At 48.7% G+C, this 19,607-nt stretch overlaps 1 protein-coding gene across 1 annotated transcript; it reads right to left on the reverse strand.

The window, feature by feature from the left end:
- Positions 1-2,146: 2,146 nt before the first annotated feature.
- Positions 2,147-18,733, reverse strand: CDCP2 (CUB domain containing protein 2). Its single transcript, XM_037021759.2, has 6 exons — positions 18,655-18,733; positions 12,138-12,485; positions 9,316-9,651; positions 8,009-8,362; positions 5,164-5,342; positions 2,147-2,473 (listed from the first exon to the last, which is right to left on the reverse strand). The coding sequence occupies exons 1-6, from the start codon at positions 18,731-18,733 to the stop codon at positions 2,147-2,149; spliced, it is 1,623 nt and encodes a 540-aa protein (XP_036877654.1).
- Positions 18,734-19,607: the final 874 nt, after the last annotated feature.

The following is a 19,607-nucleotide window of genomic DNA, read 5'->3' on the forward strand; positions in this document are numbered from 1 at the left end:
CCAAAGTTCCTTGCCAGGGGTAGGCATGGACCAAGGCCAAATAGCCGATGGGGAGGGAGCTGGGGTCCAAGTCTGGCTCTTTCCACAGCCCCCCACTCTCTGGAAAGGGGAGGTCAGTAGATGAGCAGGAAAGCTTTGCCATGCCTGCTGTGTCCTGACACTCTTCCAGGGCCAGGGCACATTGCTAATGGGCACCATTTCAGCCCATTCATTCTAATAGGCACTGTGTTGGCACAAAGACTGTCATTTCCTGTAGCTCAGGCAAGGAGGGCTGGGAATGGCAGTATCTGGGCACATCCACGAAGATGAAACCATCCTCTCCTTCTCGCAGCCCTTTCCCAGCCAGACAGCCCTTGTGTTTGCGCACTGCCCTGGGCTCCCAAGAAGCCCCAGCTCACTGCATAGCTCCCCAGCTAAGGAAATAACTGTTTCTTCTCAACCTAGCTTCAACATTTCATAGTCATGTGACCTTGGCCACAGCCCTTTCCCTCCCCAGACCTCAGTTTCCTCATCTGTAAAATGGGGACAGTTATGTCTGCCTCACAAGGTGGCTTAAGTGAGATGACTTAATAGATCTGTTTCATAGTCGGTGCTCAGGAGTAGAAGCTATGACAGTGATGGTTTTGGAGGTGATAATAAGGCTCATCACATTTAGAAAATAGGGAAACTGAAGCCAGAGGAGGGAATGGGCTCCCTCAAGGCCACACAGCAAGTCAGTGGCAAAGCTGGGCTGAGAACTTGGGTTTCTAAGCCAGAGCTTTTGCCCGAACTCATAGGTCAGTGTTAATAACTGAGTTTTGCTGAATCCTTCCATGTGTCGGGTTGTCAAGGGAATTGTAACTGGACTACAATTTTTTAAAATTGATACCAGTGGTCAACACAGCCAATTTGGAGATTTCTGTTAATGTGGATTAATATCAGAATACTAACATTCTGCTATTGTGCTATTGTGGAGATTTCTGTTATTTCTGTTATTCTGTTATTGTGGAAGAACTCACGAGTGATTCATGATGCAGGTGAGCAGAGGAAAGTGTTGTATTAAAAATATAATTTTTGTTTACTTTTCATTAACAATATTGCTCCATTTCTTGATATGTAGAGCTGGGGGGAGGGCTGGACCAATTCAAATAAGGAATGCTAGAGGGCTTCCCACAGGGAGGCATTAAGAACTCAACCCCTGTTCCCTGTGGTGAAAACTGAGAAAAATGTGGGTGGACTGGAGTAGCTCAAGTGAAGGCCAATCGCAGAAGGTCCAGAGGGCTCCAAAGAGACCTCATCTGGAGCGGAAGGAATGGCTGGTGATCTAAGCCCAACATCAGGGGGAGGACAGAGACACATGGATTTCAATCAGCTTTTCAGTCAAGATCTATTTAAGAAAAAATGCCAACATGAGAGAAACCCCAGTCCTCAGCCTCTAGCTTCACTACTGAGCACAACATGGGCCTGCCTGTGGTTTACATAAGAATCTGACCCAGCAGGACAGTGTCACATCTGTGGACAGGCATCCACCAGGGGCATGTGGCTGGTCTTCAACAGCAGCACCGTGTGGCGGGGGCTGACAGCACCAGGTAGGATTTCAGTTCTCTCTCTGTTCCTGGAGTTTGGAGGCAAGACTCGCCCACTTTAGAAGGAGTCCTCAGGGTTCCTGGTTCAATTCAGGAGAGTGAAGGCCCCTAGAAGGATAATAAACTTCCTGTTAATGAAGGCTTAACATGAGCCATTTTAGTTGGAGAAATAAGAAGTGCCCTTACTTGTGTCCTGAGTTAATGAAGCACTTGCAGAACTTATAGAATGAGTTAGTTTTATCTACTCTGTCGCCAGTGGCCACAGTTATCCATGCTGACAAGTAACACACAGGAGAGTTCTTTTCTGTAGCAGAATATCTTTAAAATTAATAATAACAATTGCACACACATACATGGCGTACAAATCTCTCATCCATGTACACTCTTCTCTGAGCCTCACACCAACCAGCCCTGAGAGATAAGCAAGACAGACTGATTGTTCCTAAGAAACGGAGGCTCAGGGAGGGACAGTGACTTGCCCAAGGTCACCCACAAAGCAGCGAGACCTGGTCCCATTCCTGTTATGGGGTCCCCAAGCTGCCTCATAGGGATGCCAGATGCCAGGTCCCTACCTTGCCTGTTCACAGCAGCATCAGGACCACAATGGCAATAACCATGAGGACTCCGGCCAGGATGCAAAGGCCCAGGAAGACGATGTCACTGGGGTCCTGGGCTACCATGGCTATGGGACCCTCCAGTGCCTCTGCCTCATCCCTGGGTGGCGCTTCCTGAAGGTGCTCAGCAGTGGCAGCATAGGGCCCCAGCCAGTCGGAGCCGGACAGCAGGTGGACAGAAGCCTCCTTGCGCCGTGGCTTGCAGCGGACCTCATACTCATGGATATCCTCCTGCCCGCCAGCTGAGAAGTCGATGTACAGCATGCTGACAATCACTGAAGTGTGATTCCTTCTCTGTGGGGGTTACAGGGCCCTTATTCACACCTGAAAGGGCCGGAGCTGCCTCTGTTCCCCTAGATATGTGGGGACTCAGGGCCAATAAGCCTGGGTTGTAGTCCCAGTGTGGTCACAGACTGCCTTCCCACTCAGAGCCTCAGTGTCCCCATCTGTGAAAGGGGCACTGGAAGAATGCTATCAGATGCAATGGGTCAATGTTTGCTCTGGCTTTAAAAAGGCAGGGTCTAAGAAAGATAATAGCAACAGTAACAGGGACATTTGCCATGTTCCAGGCTCTGTATTTTAAGTACATTATCTCATTTAATCTCACAATAACCTCTCTTACTGGTACCATTAATATCCCCATTGTACAGATGAGAAACTGAGGTCCGGGGTGAAATCCTTTGCCTGAGGTCAAACAGCACACAAGTAACCGGAAACATATTCTCGCCCAAATCTGCCTGATTCTTAACTGTGCTTTTAGCTACCATACCTCACTCAAACCAAAGAATGCAGAACTGCAGGGGACAGGGCACTGAGGACAATCCCCCCTCTGTGGCACTTTACAGATGTGACTACTAAGGCCCAGCAAAGGCAATAACTTGCCCAGAGCTAAGTTCAAAGGCCAAGTCTCCTCCTCTCAGTAAGAAGCCCTGTCCCTGGTGTGAGAGATTTTCCTTCTGAATCTTTTCTCCAAATTATGCCTGCAGCCATTATGCATCCCTGCTACTGAGTCCCTGGTTGCCCCAATGGTACCTTCCTGGAGTTGGGAAGAGCCACTGAGGAGTGACATGTAGGGGCTCTGGCACACCGCTGCCCCCCACCCCTACCCCCAGAGAGTCTAGTTGACCTGAGACAGTGGGGTGTTTGGGCTGGGGACTCAGGGGTAGAATTTTGATGGGCAGCCTGGTGGGTCTGGAATGGGCACTGCACACCCTCCACACATGCAGCAGCCCATCAGCCCCTCAGGCTGCCCCTGCCCAGTGGTGGCATTGCTGAGATGAGGACTCTAAAAACCGAAGCTGCCCAACACAAGGCAAGTGGGAGTGAGTGGGAGGAGACTGCCATCGCGGGACACTGTTGACCCCTTGGGGGAGGCATGGGCAGGGAGTCACAAATCTGGATCCTGTGACCGTGACCTCATGGGGCTCTTCCAGTCCCCAAAGGAGCCTTCTGCCTGTCTGCCTCCACACTCTCTGAGGAGAACTGGTGTCCTGGATTTTTGTGATACAGAATCAGGACTGGGCAAAGAAAGGCAAGGCCTGAGAGTGGAGAGGGACCCACTGAAAGGGCCCAAGTGAATCTATATAATAAAGGAGAAAAAAATCACATGAAGTGGAGGTGCAGGGACATTTTAGGGGTTTTTGATGAATGAGAGACTTGAGGAAGCAAGAGAGGCCACACAAGCCAGGGTGTCATGGTCATAATATCAAGCCGGCAGTGTTTTCTAAGAGATGCACTAGAAGTTCTCATTGCTTTTGGCCTTTAAGCTGTGCATCTTCAAAAGCGATTCAATGCAGAAACGGGTCCTTGTGGGTGTAGGACTTACAGGGGTTACACTAAGAATCATGAGCCTAAGGTTCTCAGCTTTTATGCTTCTGTGATATTGATTCCAAGATTCTATAATTCTGTGGCTCCAAGTTATGCTGGTTGTTCTGTGACTCTGAGACTCTGAGTGTCTATGAGTCCTTTATTCCAGATTTATGATTCCCTGTGTCTGGGATTCTCTGGCTCCATCATTTCATGACTCTATGGAATGTGGTTCTGCTTCAAAGAAAATTCCTGGGAGATTTAGGGCATGGAGAACAGGCGAGGGCAGATTATCTTGGCAGCCAAGACTGACCCACTTTTCCTCTTCTCAGGCCACGAGGGACAGAGGTGGCCAAGAAGCTGGGGAAGCAGAGGGGTGGGCTGGAGGGGCCAGAGGCATACATTTAGCTAAAGTTTGGGGGTAAGGGAGTATGGGTTTGTTGGGAAGCATGAGATTTCTGCCAAGCCAATCTGGCACATCCCTGGATACCTAGGCTGGGGTGTATGTCTGGGGGCGTGGGGTGCTCACAGATAGAGACAACTGTTCCTCCTCTACTTTTTCCCTTCCCAACCTGTCCCTGAGAGTATAAACATCCAGGGTGCCTGGGCTGCTGCCCAGTGACTCTGAGGGCCCCAAGCCTGGGTTCAGACCTCCAAAATACAAGTATAGTGGAAAAAAATCATTTATAAGGCTCACTGCCTTTGGAGGGAGGTGGATCCTGTTACTTGAAGGGCCCTTTTGTTTTGTGAAGCCGAGGAAAGATTTGGATCACAACACTGGGGAAGGGGCGGCAGGAGGCAACAGAGTTCAAGCAGCTCTGAGTGTTAAAGGGGTAAGGATGGGGGTGCTCTGGGGGGCCCCAGGGAGAAGGGAAGGAACAGCAGGAAGTCCCGGATGGTCAGTGCACAGGACCTTGTGGGAGGAGTCTCCAGCAGGGCTTTCAGTTGTCACTGGTTGTGCCACAAAACGCCCCCTTCTCTGCCTCCCCATTTGAGTTCTTTTTTATGTCTACACTGAGCAAGTTTGTTGAGGTAAAGTCAAGAGGGGCTGAGTTCTGCAGGCAGGCTTGTGCAGTCACTCGGCAGGAAAGAGAAGCTGATTTCTCTGGAAGGCAGGTGCCCTTCGGCAGGGGTCAGAGCCCCTCCCCCAGGCCCACCCTCCTCCCCTGAGCCCCTACCTGAGACTCAGTGCCACAGGTGTCAAAGCGGGCCTGGATCCGGAAGGTGCTGCCGACTTCCTGGGCAGTACAGCTCCGGCTGCCCAGGTAGACCTTGGTCCGCTCCAGTGGGGCCAGTGCCTGCGCCGAGATCAGGATCTGGAAGTCCGTGCGGGAGCAACTCACATTCACGGGCACGACTGGGGATGGGAGGGAGGAGCTAGAGGCCTTAGAGGCAGGTGGCCTGACTGCCACCCTCCCCAAGCCTCCATCCAAAAGGCAGTGGATGGAAAAACCAAGAGCCAGAGTTGGGTCGGTTCTTATGCAGTCCCATGGGGATGTTTAACATGCGTTACTACATTTAACTTCATTGGACTATGAGCTCCTGGGGCAGCCACCATGCCTACTTTCAGTGTCCTAAGAGCCAAGCACAGCTTGGTAGGTACAGTGTATACTGAATGACAGACTGACTTACTGACTGACTGACTGAATGAATGAATGAATGAATGTTCTTAATCATAATGAAAGCTGCTATTTTCTAATCACTTTGTCATGTGCCAGGCATTTTCATTCAATCACTCAACAAATATTTATTGATGACCTACTATGTGCAGGCACTATTCTAAGCATCACAGGTAAAGAAAAGAAAATAATAAACAAACAAACAAATAAATAAATAAATTCCTAGCTTAAATTCTAGTTGGGCATGGGAGCAATAGATGTGTAAAATACACCTAAGCATGACAGTGGTCTGGAGGAGAATCAAGCCAAGAAGAAAGAGGGAGAGCAGAGCCGGGTGGGCAGTGTGGAGGAGGGGAATCGCAGTTTTGAAAAGCAAGATGAAGAAAGCCTCAGTGCCTTGCCCTGGTGACCCCATGGAGTGGACACGACTAGGCCCATTTTACAATTTTGGAAATTAAAGCTCTGAGAGATGAAGTTGCTGGCAGTGGTTGAGCGGATTTTAGCCATTGGGTCCGAAGGATTCCAAAGGTCCTGGTCTCTCCATCCCTCTGGCAGCCCCCTGCACCCCTCCAGGCCAGGATGGTGTGACTCTAGGCGCCTGGGTTTCTGTGAGCATGCATGCGTGTGTGGGAAGGCAGGGCCTGCTGGGGCAGAGCGGAGTGTGGGGGAAGGGAAGGGGGTACTGGCGGGAGGGAAGGACCGAGCTGGCAGGCGGAGGCCTGCAGCTCTCAACCCCTCTCCGGGAAATGCTTCAGACATATTTCTGCCTCTGGTGTCTGGGCAGCAGGGGATTTATGGGCCCACCATCCCCCGTGATGATCTCGGTGGCGCTGAACTGTGTGTCACCCCTGATGGATGCTGTTTGTTCTCCAGCTGGGAGGCCACAGCTGGAGCCTTGCCCAGCATGAGTGCCCCTGTCTGACCCTGGGCTCCCACGGGTATGTGGGGAGGGAGTGGGGCGGGTGGGAGTGGGAGCTCCTGCCCCTGGAATGGGAGTCAGGATTAGAGCTGCCCCAGCCTCAGTGTCTGGAATCCCCAAAAGGAGAAGGGGCTTGCTCAAGATCAAACAGAGCCCCCCGGAGAAGACGCGGCCTGGGTACAAGACTATCAGAACCAGAAGAGACTTCAGAGTCCTCCACCGATGTCCTCATTTTGCAGGTGGGAAAACTGAGGCCTGCAGAGAGAGAGCTGCTTGCCCACTAGCTGTGGCAGAGCCCACGGCCCCTGGCTCTGCAGAGTGCAGTCTGAGAAGGGGATTGCACTAACAGAGGAACTGTTCTTCCCCAGGTTACAGATGGTGCTGACCGAGGCCCAGAAAAGGCGGGTCTGCCTAGCTGGATGGGCAGTATACAACAGAATTCGGATGTGGCCCTGGTTTGTCTAACCTCAGGCCTGAATGCCCATCCCTGAGCCCTGCTCCACCAAACAAGAAGGCAAGGGAGTGAGGAACTGTCCACACTGTCCACGTGACTGCAGTAAAGTCCTTTCCTCTCTCTGTACCTTGTTTCCATGCCTGCACAATGAGGAGCTTTAGCCTGGCCAGGCAGAGAGAAAAATGGGTCCAGAACACAAGCATTCCTGGGCCTATGGCCCAGGGACAGGTGGTGAGAGGAGGGGAGAGACAGTGGACACTGTTGGCTGGCAAATATAAGTGGCACTGTGGTGGCTGGAAAACCCAAGTACCAACTCCCCCAGCCTCCCCTGCAGCTAGGCACAGGCATCTGACCAGGTTCAAACTAATGAGACCAAGAAGTCTTTGGAAGACTTCTGAAAATGCTTTTGTTTTCCTGATAAAGGGACATGTGTGGTTGGCACCTCCCCAACCCTCTTCCAGCCTTGAATATGGACATGATGCCTGGAGTTGGGGCAGCCATTTTGTAGTCACGAGCCTGAGAGAATCCCAGAGATACCAGCAGGCTGGTACAGTGCTGCATCCCTGAACCAATACAGCAGCTGCCAAGCTGCAGACTTTCTGTTACATGAGAAAAACAAAGGCCATTTTTTCAAGTCTGTCAAGATTTATGACTGATGCAAGCAAGGCTGGTTAGCATCTCCACGGTAGTACCAATTGTTTATCATAAATAATATTACTGTATTTTGTGTATCACCCCTGGATACAGAGGATTGACCACAGTACAAGAGAGGCTAAGAGCCCATAGGGAAAGGAGACATATGAGGAGGAATCAGAAATTATAGAGCTGGCAGCTGGGAAAGTAGGGTTTTGCAATAGTGGAAATAAGCAAGGGCCCCACTGGTGCCGTCTTAGAGTTCCTGGGGCAGGAGCCTCCCAAGAAGAGGTTGGAGGAGACCAGTTGGTGGAATGGAGGAAGGAGACTGCAAAGACCTGGGCCCCCAGCCTTGCCTTCCCCCACCAGCATACCCACAACCCTCACCCCCAGCTGACCTCCAATGTAGGCCACCGAGAAGCCCCTGCGGGTGGTGCTGCGGTCTGTGTGCAGCAGAAGCAGGAGCTGGTTGTGCCTTGATGTGATTGGTGGTGGCAGATGGTGGCCACACCAGCTCCCCAGCAGGGGTGCCTCCTCACTGGCCCCATCGAAGGCTGCCAGATGGTCAAAGTCACAGGTCCTGGTCAGGCTGTTGGGCCCCTCCAGTTCCAGGTCCAGGAAGAACACCTTGACCCTGTAGCCAGGGGGCTGGCGAATGATCCAGTGGCACCGGATATTGTTGGGGTAGGAGTGGGGGTACTGTGGGCTGGAGAAATTGCCCCGCACAGCTGTGTACACCTCTTGGCATCCTCCTGGATTGGGGAGAGAGGGGCAGAAAGAGCAATGGTGAAAAGAATGGAGTCTGTCACCCTCTGCAGCTGTGGCTTGGGAAGCAGGTTTGACGGGGCAGATTGTAGGCACCACAGCCAGCCAACAGGACAATTGATTCCAAAGCCTACTTTAAACTGAAATTAGCTGGAAGCTGGGACTCTCATTCCAATTGGCAATCCAGTTCAGATGTTGACACTATTAGGAATTCAGTAACAATACCTAATACCTGTTCTCAGAGTTGAGTCCAAACTGGGACTTGACAGACAAGGTGGTTCATGAACCGACCTTGCCCCTTTTCTCACTGCCCTTCATCCAGCCTCACCAAATATCTCCTACTACCGTGAGCATAGCAAACTCTCCCTGTCCTCTATGCCTTTGCACCCTTCTTTTCTTCTGCCTCTGGCTAACTCCTTCAAAGCGCTACTTAAGTCTCTCCTCCTCCAGGAAGTCATCTGTGAGTCTTACCACTAGACAGCCCAGCTCACAATGGGTTGTCATTGTCTCTTTCCTTCTCCATGTTCTCCACTAGAAAGTTTACTTCCCAAGGATTAATTCATTCATTTGCACACACATTAATTGAGTACCTTCTATGTGGCAGGTATAAAGATAAGCCCATAGGAACTCACAGACAGGAGAGATCAACATGCAAACCACACACAGAAGGGATAAGTGTTCGATCATTGCTGCAAAAAACTCTATGAGGAGTTGAAGGAAGGGATTAATTTGGAGTGAATCAGGAAGTCTTCACAGAAAAGGTGACATGCTTGTCTCTTGGCACTAACCAGCAGGGAAGGGTGTGCTACAGCACTACAGGCAGAGAAGGAGCAGGCAGTGCAAGGCCTGGAGGCAGGAGAGTATGACCCCTAAAAGCATGAAGGGGAGGCAGGAGCCCAGCATGCAGTGGGGATGAGGCTGGAGCACCAGCCCCTCCTACCTGAGTAGTAGTAGGCCTTGAAGCCCCGTCCTCCAATGTTAAAGTCAGACTTGAAGACCACCTGCAGCTCATGGCCCAGCGACACGAGGGTGGGGGGCCTGGTGCTGCCACAGTAGTGGTGCCCGTGAGCAGGGCCAGGCCCCCCAAGCACGGCCACATAGTCAAAGGTGCACTCCTCATTGCCCTCCACCTGGAAGTCCACGAACACCAGCTTGACAGTGGCGGGGCCAGTGGTCCGGACCACCCAGTGGCACTCCATGTTGTTGGGGTAGTTGTTGGGGTACTCAGGGCTGGTGAGGACCCCCGAGAGGCCCGTCAGGATGCCACCACACACATCTGCAAGGGAGTCCGCATGAACTAACCCTTCTCCCTCCCCATGGCTCCCTGGCCCCCTCCCTTGGGAGCCAGACACCCCCTAGGGTGCCACTCCCACCGTGTCTCACAGGAGCCCTGGCGCCATCCGCCGAGCACTTGCTCTCTGAGAAATGTGTGGTAGATTTCCCATTTTACAGCTGAGGAAATGGAAGCACAGAGAAGTTAAAAATTTATTTGTGTGAGCTTGGGTTCACTCAGACAGACTCTGAGACCAGGATCTGAGCACAGGGAGCTTATTTGGGAGATACAGGGGTCCCCATATGGGGATGAGGGAGTGAGGGCCACTAACGGGCATGGTCACGCCAGCTGCTGAGCCATGCTGAGAACTCCGGGAAGTGGTGCAGAGCACCCACCTCAGTCACCCCAGAGTAAGGGAGCTGGGTATTTATACACCAGCTCCCGAGAGTCCAGGCTGAGGGCCGCTTGGGGGTAGAGGTGATCCACCCAGACTTCAGAAAAAGCCCTCAAGGAATGAGATGCAGAGGTTGGCCTGAGCCACTGAAGTGGCAAGGCCCAAGGGACACGGGCAGGGCCCTAACAGCAGGTCCCCCAGTGGGTACCAGGGAAAGCAGGACTTGGCTGACTATAGAGCCCATGCACTTGACCTTGTGATTCTCTCTGCACCCCTCCAGCCAGGCCAGTGGGGCACAGAGACTGAGGTGCCTGAGCTCAGGAATGCATCAAACTTCCCCAACAGGTGAGGAAACTGAAGCTGAGAGAGAAGATCTGATGAAGTAGAGATGAGCTCAAAGTCTGAAGACTGGTTCCCTCTCAGCTCTGCCTTCTATTGGCCGTGTGATCCGGCCTGTCTGAGCCTCAGAGAACTGTCAGAAATCATAAGACCTGCCTCGCCTAATCTACCATGCTCAGACTCAGGTAGCAGCTAAGGTGCTGGTGAAAGCCCTTCGGAACCCAGAGCAGCCAGTGCAACCAAGAGGTGGGTGATGACGCATGCCATGACTAGCTGGAGGCCACCAGCAGGGAGGGGCACACCCAGACATGTTTCCTAAGACTCCAGAATCTCACCCCATGGCATGGCTATGTGAACAGGGCACTGCACTGGGAAGCTAAGGACTTGACTTTTTGTCCCAGAGTTTCCATCTCCCAGCTGTGTGACCCTGGGAAGGCACATACCCCCTCTGATCTCAGATATATTTGTGAAATGAAAGGGCAGGTTTGACAACCTGTGAGATCCCTTCCAATGCTAACCTTTTAGCAGAAGCTTTCAAACTATGCTCTGGGGCTGCACAGTGGCCCCTTGGGGCATCTATCTGCAGCATCTGGTTGGTGCAAATTTCATTCTTATGCTGTATTCAAATTATTTTTTAATGCAATGAAGACAGCATCTATAATCACGTGTCTTTGTGTAAAAATTTAACTCATTGGAGATGGTCAATACTGACTTATTTTCAATGATTGGCTTTTAATAAGTAAATGTTAAAAATACAAACTTATAAAATAAATGCATACTACTGAAATACTGCCATTATCTCTTTTACATATCAGAGATTAACATAATGTTCCAATTGATGGAAGGGTAGTCCTGTTTTTAAAAATGTTGGAAAACGTGCCCATGGTATCATGACTTTGATATCCTAACATTTTAGAAATCTAAGGGTTAAAATTCCAAAACTATGATTTGATCAGTCTATGATTCTTGTGTTTTAGTGTTTTACAACTGAATGCCTCTAAAACCAGTGGGGACTGGAGTCCCACCTGGGCTCCCAGTTGCTGTTGGTAGACCCTGTGCACCAGGACCCGCTGTGGTTGTCTATTGCTTGAGTTGATGTGGAGAAAGCCTTTAGTTTCGGCCTTGGGAGGAGAAGGGAGGCTGGAGTCTGTGCAGAGAAGCCCGAGGGCAGGAGGAGTGAGCCAACGGGGAGGGGAAGGAGGCAAGGCCTCTGCTCCTTTCCCTAGACCGAGGGGCGGAGGGGTGGGGACCCAAGACATAAGAGGCATTCAGGAAAGGCTCTGGGAAGGACAGTGTCACCACCTCCACACAGACCCTCGCGCACCTGCACCTTCCACTCCGGAGGATCTGGGGGCGGGGCGGGGGGCGGATTCCTGTGCCTGTGAGGTGACGCGGCGCTGCGGCGGGGTCAGCAGCAGGGGCGGCATGGTGTCCCCTCTGGTGTCCCCTCCCGTGTCCTGATGCCGTGGCAGGGGATAAGGAGGACAGAGGAGAGCGAGGGGCCTTGTTCCCGAGCACAACGAGACCCTTGGAGGGCTTCCAGGAATACCAATTGGAGACGTAGGGAGTGTTGCCGTAAGGGTGGGCACCCACAGCCTCCCAGACTGTAGGGAGGCTGCCTGCGCCCGTGCTCAGAGAGCAGTTCCCGAGCAGCCAACGTGCTCAGACGCTGAGACCCCGTAAGCCTCACCTGAGCCCCCTGCTCTCCCCCACCTCCACCCAGGGCCACCCTCTGCACTGCCTAGGCCCCCCTTGCCTTTTTGGTAGCCAGCGGAAAAGCCTCGGCTGGCCACGTGCTTGTCTGAGTGAAAGATGACAGACATAACATGCCAGGAGGAGGTGAAGGGTGGCGGGGGCACCTGGCCACAGAATCTCCCCAGCAGGTTCCCCTGGTCTCCTGACGCCCCGTTGTAGATCTCCAGGAAGTCGAAGCCACAGGTGTCGTGGTATTCCAGGTCAAAGGAGTGGAAGGTGAGCAGCACCGAGGAGCCCTCGGCCACTACGATCAGCCAGCTGCACTCCATGTTGTAGGGGTAGAGCTTGGGGAAGTTGGGGCTGGAGAAGTTTCCAGAAGGTGCTGAGAGCACACCCCCACATTTGACACCTGGGATAAGAAGGAAGACTAGCTCAGAGTCAGGGCTGGGGTCCTGGGTGGTGGGCCCAGCTACAAAACTGGGTCTTTGGGATAGGATTAGAGGGAATGAGATCTTGACCCTAACTCAATTCATTTGCTCATATATTTGTTCATTCATGTACTTATTCTTCAAATACTTCACAAGCATCCTTTTATTCCCTCAACAAGTATGGCTTGAGTGTGATGCATTGTTTTAGGTGCTGGGGTTACAGCAGAAACAAACACAAAAATTCCTGCCCTTCTGGAATTTACATTCTGGTGGAGAAGACAGACAAAGAACATAATAAGTAAAATACAGAGTAAGTTAAATAGTGATAAGTTCTGTGGAGAAAAAATAGGGCAGGGAAAGGAGACAGGATGTTGGGGGGTGGGCCTAAACTTTGAGATAAAATAGTACTATATGCCAGGTCCTAGATATGTTCAGTAGAGAATTTAAAAATTGAAAATAATAACAGCCCCCACCACCCTCCAAGTGGAAATGTGCATTGCCTATTACAATGCTAAAAGTCCATTCTGCTATGCACATATTTGGGTGTGTTTTTAAAAAGAAAACAATGGAAGGAAACCCATGAAAATGATTCTGTCAGGGGAAGGAGTACATAGATGGGAGAAAAAAGTCATGGCTACAAGGCCTCTTTATATGCAACTTGTTTAATTTTGACTTTATAATCCTGAATAATTTTTAATATAATTCTTAAATTATCAAAAAGAATTTTAAAGTAACCCTTAAATATCCCAAACTGAAATAAACTTAACTGTATATTCACATTCAGATGGGGAAAATAATGATTTCAAGTGACTTTGAAATACACTATTTCAACTATATTGAATATATCCCACTACATTTCTAGTGGGATCTATCCCAAGAACAAAATGAACCACAAAGAAATCTTAATATATTCAGTAGATTTATAATTAATAATAATAGCAAACACTGTTATTTTATATAATTTTATACAAAAAAAATAAAAAAGTAGAATGCTTGTGATCCCTAATTTGAATTGAAAACATTAGTATGAATTTAAGATTTATTTTTATTTCTAAAAAAAGTTAATTTCCTAGGTCTGTTCACTAAAAAGGTCTAAAAGCAATGATATTCAGTAGTATTTTGCAATCCCTGGGCCTTAGATTAGGGTTATTTTGTCCAACTAAAATGAGCCAGGGCTCCTTAGAGAAATGGCTGGTCTAGGACAGGAAATACAGAAAATCTCTTTGGGACAGCTTATCACCAGAAAGCAAAGAAGGTGCCACAGACTGCTGGAATTGTGGCAAAAGACACAGGACCCTACTGAAGGGGCTCCTGCTGGCTAAAGGAGGTACCATTTGAGCATCAAAAAAGGAATAATGATTGCAGTGGATTAAAACACATCAAATATATAAAAATTCATAAATTCATAAGGAAACTCAAAAGATATTAAGAAGAAACTGGTTTCTTTTAAAGGTTGTGGGGCATGAACTTATTTTTCATTTTTTGAAAATTGATATATAGAAAGAGAGAAAATTAAGCATCTATTTTGCTTTTCCTGTTATGGACTGTATTTTGGGATAACCAAATAGCTGATGAAGGAAAATTGCTATTTATAGAAGACTGCAGAAAGAATAACAACATTAGTAAAACATAATTTTGCAAACCTAAATGAAATAATTCTTGTCAATGTCTATTCTAATCACTGAGTAAACAGGTAAATGATGAGAGGTAAAACCTAGATGGCTGGGTAGATAGGTATTCCCTGTAAAATTCTTTCAATTTTACTAAATGTTTAAAAATTTTTGTAATTCAAAAAGTACCCAAAAATTTACCTTTAAAGGGAACTTTATAATGAATGGATCAGGCTAACAACCCCTGAAGCCACTGATCAATCTTAACACTGAAGTGGAACAGGATAAATAGAACAGTGGGTAATATGTAGCCTGATGCAATCCATACATACTACCCTTAACATCTTCTTAGAAAAAAAAAAGAACTGGAATCTAATGAAGTCTCTGGATCTGTCTACAAGTTAGAGTAAATATAGAAGCTAGAAGAACATTCTAAATGACAACACAAGGATAGTGTTGATTCAGCCAAGTGCAGAATGTGGGAAATTCGAATTACCCAGGGGCTTCAACAGAAAATAAGGGTGAAGGGGAGAAGTCACAATTGCTGTATTCAGAGAGCCTCAGGTAGAAGAAAACAGGCAGTAAGATCCTTAACAATGGCCATGGGAATGATTTTTTTGGATTTGAACCAAAATCAAAGGCAACAAAAGCAAAAATAAATAAGTGGGACTACATTGAACAAAAAAGCTCCTGTACAGGGAAACCATCACAGAATGAAAAGGCAACCTATGGAATGGGAGAAAATAATTGCAGATAACACATCTGATAAGGGGTTAATATCCAAAATATATAAAGAATTCATAGAACTCAATAGCCAAAAAACAAAATAATAAAACCAGACAGTCCACTTAAAAATGAGCAGAGAAACTGGATAGACATTTTCCCAAAGAAGACATACAAATGGCTAACAGGTACATTAAAAGGTGTTCAACATCACTAATCAGGGAAATGCAAATCAAAGCCACGATGAGATATCACTTTACACCTATTAGAATGGCTAATATCAAAAAGATAAGAGATAACAAGTGTTGGCAAAGATGTGGGGAAAAGGAAACCCTCCTGCACTGTGGGTGGGAGTGTGAACTGGTGCAGCCACCATGACAATCAATATGGAGGTTCCTCAAACAATTAAATAGAACTACCATATGATCCAGCAATCTCACTTCTGAGTACATCTCCAAAGGAAATCAAAACAGGATCTCAAAGAGTTACCTGGCCTCCCATGTTCATTGTAAGCATCACTCACAACAGCCAAGGTATGGAAACTGCCTAAGTGTCTCTCACCAGATAAGTGAATTGTGTATTTTATATATAATTTTGTTATATATATATACATATACATATACATATACATACACATACACATACACATACATATATATGATGGAACATTATTATTACTCAGCCTTGAAAAAGGCCATCCTCATATTTGCAACATTGAGGGCATTATGCTTAAGTGAAACAAGCTTAACAGAGAAAGACAAATGCTTCATGGTATCACTTATATGTGGAATCTTTTTTAAAAAAAGTCAAATTCACAGAAAAACAGAGTAGAAAAGTGGTTGCCAGGGGAGATTTTTTAAAAAGAGACTAAAGAGTCAAATATCACCTAAATGCAGTATGTGGGCCTTGTTTGGATTCTGATATGAACAAACCAATTATAATATAATTTTTTGGCAATAATTTTGGAAAACTGAATATGAACTGAGTATTAGATAAAAATAAGGAATTATTATGCCATTAAAATGATATTGGGAATATCTATATATCTCTCTATATATATATGTCTGTTAGAGATACACTCTAACAGGCATTTATGGGTGAAATAATGTGATATCTGGGATTGGCTTTAAGTTTCTCCAGAACCCCCAAAGTGGAGGTAGAGGTGGCACAAAAGAAACAAAAAAGGCAGAATATTGGTAATTGTTGAAGATGGTTGATGGAAATATAGGGATTTATTACACTATTTTTTCTATTTTGTGTATGTTTGAAATTTTTCATAATTAAAAGGTAAAAATATAAGCAACCCACTAATAGTCACCTTCTCCATGAGGCTTTCCCCAACCACTCTATTTATAATTGAAACCCTCTCTCCATTCCTCTACTCCTTCTCTCCTTTCTGCTATATGTTCCCCATGGCACTCACCACCATCTAATGTCCTATTTACCTTGTTTGGTTCATTGCTAGTTCTCTGTCCACAAAACAAAGCTCTATAAGAGCAGGGATTTTTGTCTGTTTTGTTCTCTGCTGTATCCCAAGCACCTGGAACAGTGCCTGGCACAAAGCAGGTGCTCAGTGTGCATTTGCTGAATGAATGAATGAACGATCTTGTATCATCCTCAATATCCCCACAGAATAGGCAGGGCAGGTGTTACTGACTCCATTTACCAAGCGCGACAACTGAGGCTCAGAAAGGAAAGCCACTTGCTGTTTGTTTGCCCAGCACCCACTCTTCTACTGCTGGCAACATGATTTCAGACACACTCCCTTCCCTTGCCTCCATGTGCTAACTCTCCCTTGTCTTTCCCTGCCCCAGGTAAAGGACACACGACCCCAGCTGGGAAATCCTGGGTCCCCCCAACCACCACAGTGACTGGCCTACAGGATGGGCGTGTGCTTTCAGCCAGGCAGAGTCCTGCTGCAGGATGCCTGGATGAGAACCCTTTCCTCCGGGGTTCCTAGGCTGGGAGTGAGGGCCCTGGGCGGGACCATGCTCAGGGCTCATTAAGAAAGCTTGTCAGCAAATGGCAAGAGCCATGTAAGAAGCAGAAAGGGCCTCGCAAGCAAGATGCTCTGGCTTCAGGCATCCCTGAACCTAGCTCAGTACTCTGCCTCCCTGGTTACAGAGCCAATGAATTCTTCTTTTTACTTAAACTCATCCAGATTGGGTTTCTGTCACTTGCAACCAGAAGAATACACTTCACCAAAGTTCTGGTAAGAGAATACACATTCACCAAGCATGTGCCCTGTACCAGACCTGTGCAGATTCAGAATGGGCCCCTCCCTGGGAAGCTCACACTCAGGGGGTTGGGGGCAGGGGGTTGCACAGTACAGTTAAGGGAAGGTCAAGATTCACTGGGGAGGTGACATTTGAGTTTGACCAGGAGGAACAAGGAGGTGTTGTTAGTGGGGAAAATTTGGAGGGAGGAAATGGCATGAACAAAGGCTTAGACTCACCGTCACTTAGCCTCCCTGCGCCTCAGTCATGCATCTGTGAAATGGGCATAACAACCTTGCTGGGTGGCAAGCACTGATGAGGTAAAGCCATGCATGGGCTGCAGGATGCACACCAGTTCACGTTCTTGGCTCCCTGACTGGCCCTGGGGCAGCCAGGGTAGGAATGGTGTCAGATTCATGCCTTTATGGCAGAGGACAGAGGGACATTCTCTCCTGTCCTCGCCCTTCCCCCAACTGTTCCCCTTGGGACAGGAAAAGCCATGAGAGTGCTGGAGCAGGAATCCTGTGGCCCAGGAGGCCTTGTGCTCCAGGACTGGGTGGGTACCTACCCTGGGCCACTAAAGCCCCAGCACTGGGAAATGGGGACAGCTATTTTTCCATCGGACATGGAGTAAGACTCCTGGCTGCCCAGCCATCTCTGCTAACAACTAGGTGACTGGCAAGTTATGTTTCCTTTCTAAGCCCCACCTGAACCTGCAGGAGAACAAGCACCAAGAGCTGTTTGCTGAGCCCTCACACATGTGTGCCCCTTGAAGATGGGGAAATGATACCGCCCTGGCTTCACAGATGGGCACACAACTCTTGGAGGGCTGGGGCAGCATGCAGTGACCTGGGGCCAGAGAGCCGGCAGGGGGTTCTGGGAGCTCCAAGGAGGAGCACGTAAGGCTGATGAAGGCAAATGGAATTTTCCTGGAGGAACTGGTGTTTGACCAAGCTTAATGGGTGAACCAGATGTTCTCAGGTAGAAAAAGAGAAAGGGGACCTTTCAAAAAGAGGGCCCAGCAGGGGGAAAGCCCTGAGGGCGAGGCATGCCCAGAAGCTGGTGTGATCCTCTGCCAGAGCACCAAACGCCCGGGACACAGGGAGGTGAGGCTGGCTATTCAGTTAGGAGGCAAACCTGGGAGGGCACTGAATGCCATTATCAGGACCTCTGGTTTCACTTGGCTGGCAGTGGGGAAGTAGAAAAGGCTCTCAGGAAGAGAAGAAGATCTCCTGCCAGCAATAAACCTTCAATAGTTCTCTGAGCCATTACCTCCACTCTTGGTAACCATGCAGCCTTGGACAGGTTACTTAACCCCTCTCCCTCTCAGTTTCCTCATTTTTAAACAGGGGACTAACACCCACCTACATGTCTGTTGTGAAGATTAAACGCAATCATATTGTAAAGCATCCAGCACATAGAAGGCCTGCAGTAAACATTGTCTTCCCCCTCAGAAACAAATATATCCTCAACTCAGCCAACTTCCCAGAAAGGGCCTCCTGCTGTCTGGCCTCCCACATAGGAACCTCCTGGGGCCCCAGCTGCTGCCTGCCCACCCCTCTGCCTGCTCCTGGTTCCTGTCTGTCCCCAGGAGCTCTTACCTTTCATGGCCTGGGCCCTGGGGCCTGGGCCCACCAGTGCCAAGGCCAGTAGCAGATAGGACCCCAGCTCTCCCAGCATCTCTTCATCAGGGGCCCCCAGAACCTTGCAGAGCTCAGGCCAGGCTAGGATCTGAGGGTCTGGAGCAGGGAAAAGAGGTGAGCTGCAAGGGCCTCTGTGTTAATGGAGGGGTGAATAATTCATCAGCCCCTCAAATTAGTAAGCTGATCCCCAGGTGCCTCCTTCTCTCCACCCTAAGGTGACGGTTCCAGTGGTGCTGGTTCACACGTTTGGAGGTCTGTGCTGGCCACACTATATCAAGAAGGGAAGCAACTCAGAGGTAGAGGGGAATCTGGTGGTGGAGAAAGGGCACGAATTAAGAGTGAGGCAGATGTGGGACCATCCCAGGTCAAGCTCTCACTTGCCAGCCGATCTTAAACCGAAGCTATCTAACTGCTCTGGGTCTTGGACTTATTTATCTGTCCAGTGGGGCAGTGCAGCCCACCTACCTACAGGGCTGTTGTGGAAATGAAGTGTGATGAGATTTGATGAACTACATAGTGGGCACTTGCCACAGGTGTTTCCCATCCCCCATGCGTGGGGCTGCTGAAAGGAGCCTCTAGTTAATAGGACAGGTGGGATAAGGTCCTTCAGACAAGCTTAGATTAGCTTAGGGGTGAGCTCAGGAGGTTGTTGTGGACAGTTGATGAGGAAAAAGTCTTTTTCATGGAAGAATGCAGCAGGAATAGGGCAATCATATTGTGCAACTAAAGTAATCCTGGGTCTGGGCCACAGTGTAAATTCTGGCCAAGAATATTAAATGTTCACCCTTTATTGATCTACAGATCTTTTCCTGCCAACACCACTGTGTGCCATGTGCTGTGTTAGGAGCTAAGCTATAGAAATGCCCTCAAGATTCTGTGTCCAACAGGGAAGAGCATCTTTCTATTTCCTC

This window comes from Manis javanica, chromosome 4, assembly GCF_040802235.1.
Source record: "Manis javanica isolate MJ-LG chromosome 4, MJ_LKY, whole genome shotgun sequence".
In the NCBI taxonomy this organism is placed as follows: Eukaryota; Metazoa; Chordata; class Mammalia; order Pholidota; family Manidae; genus Manis; species Manis javanica.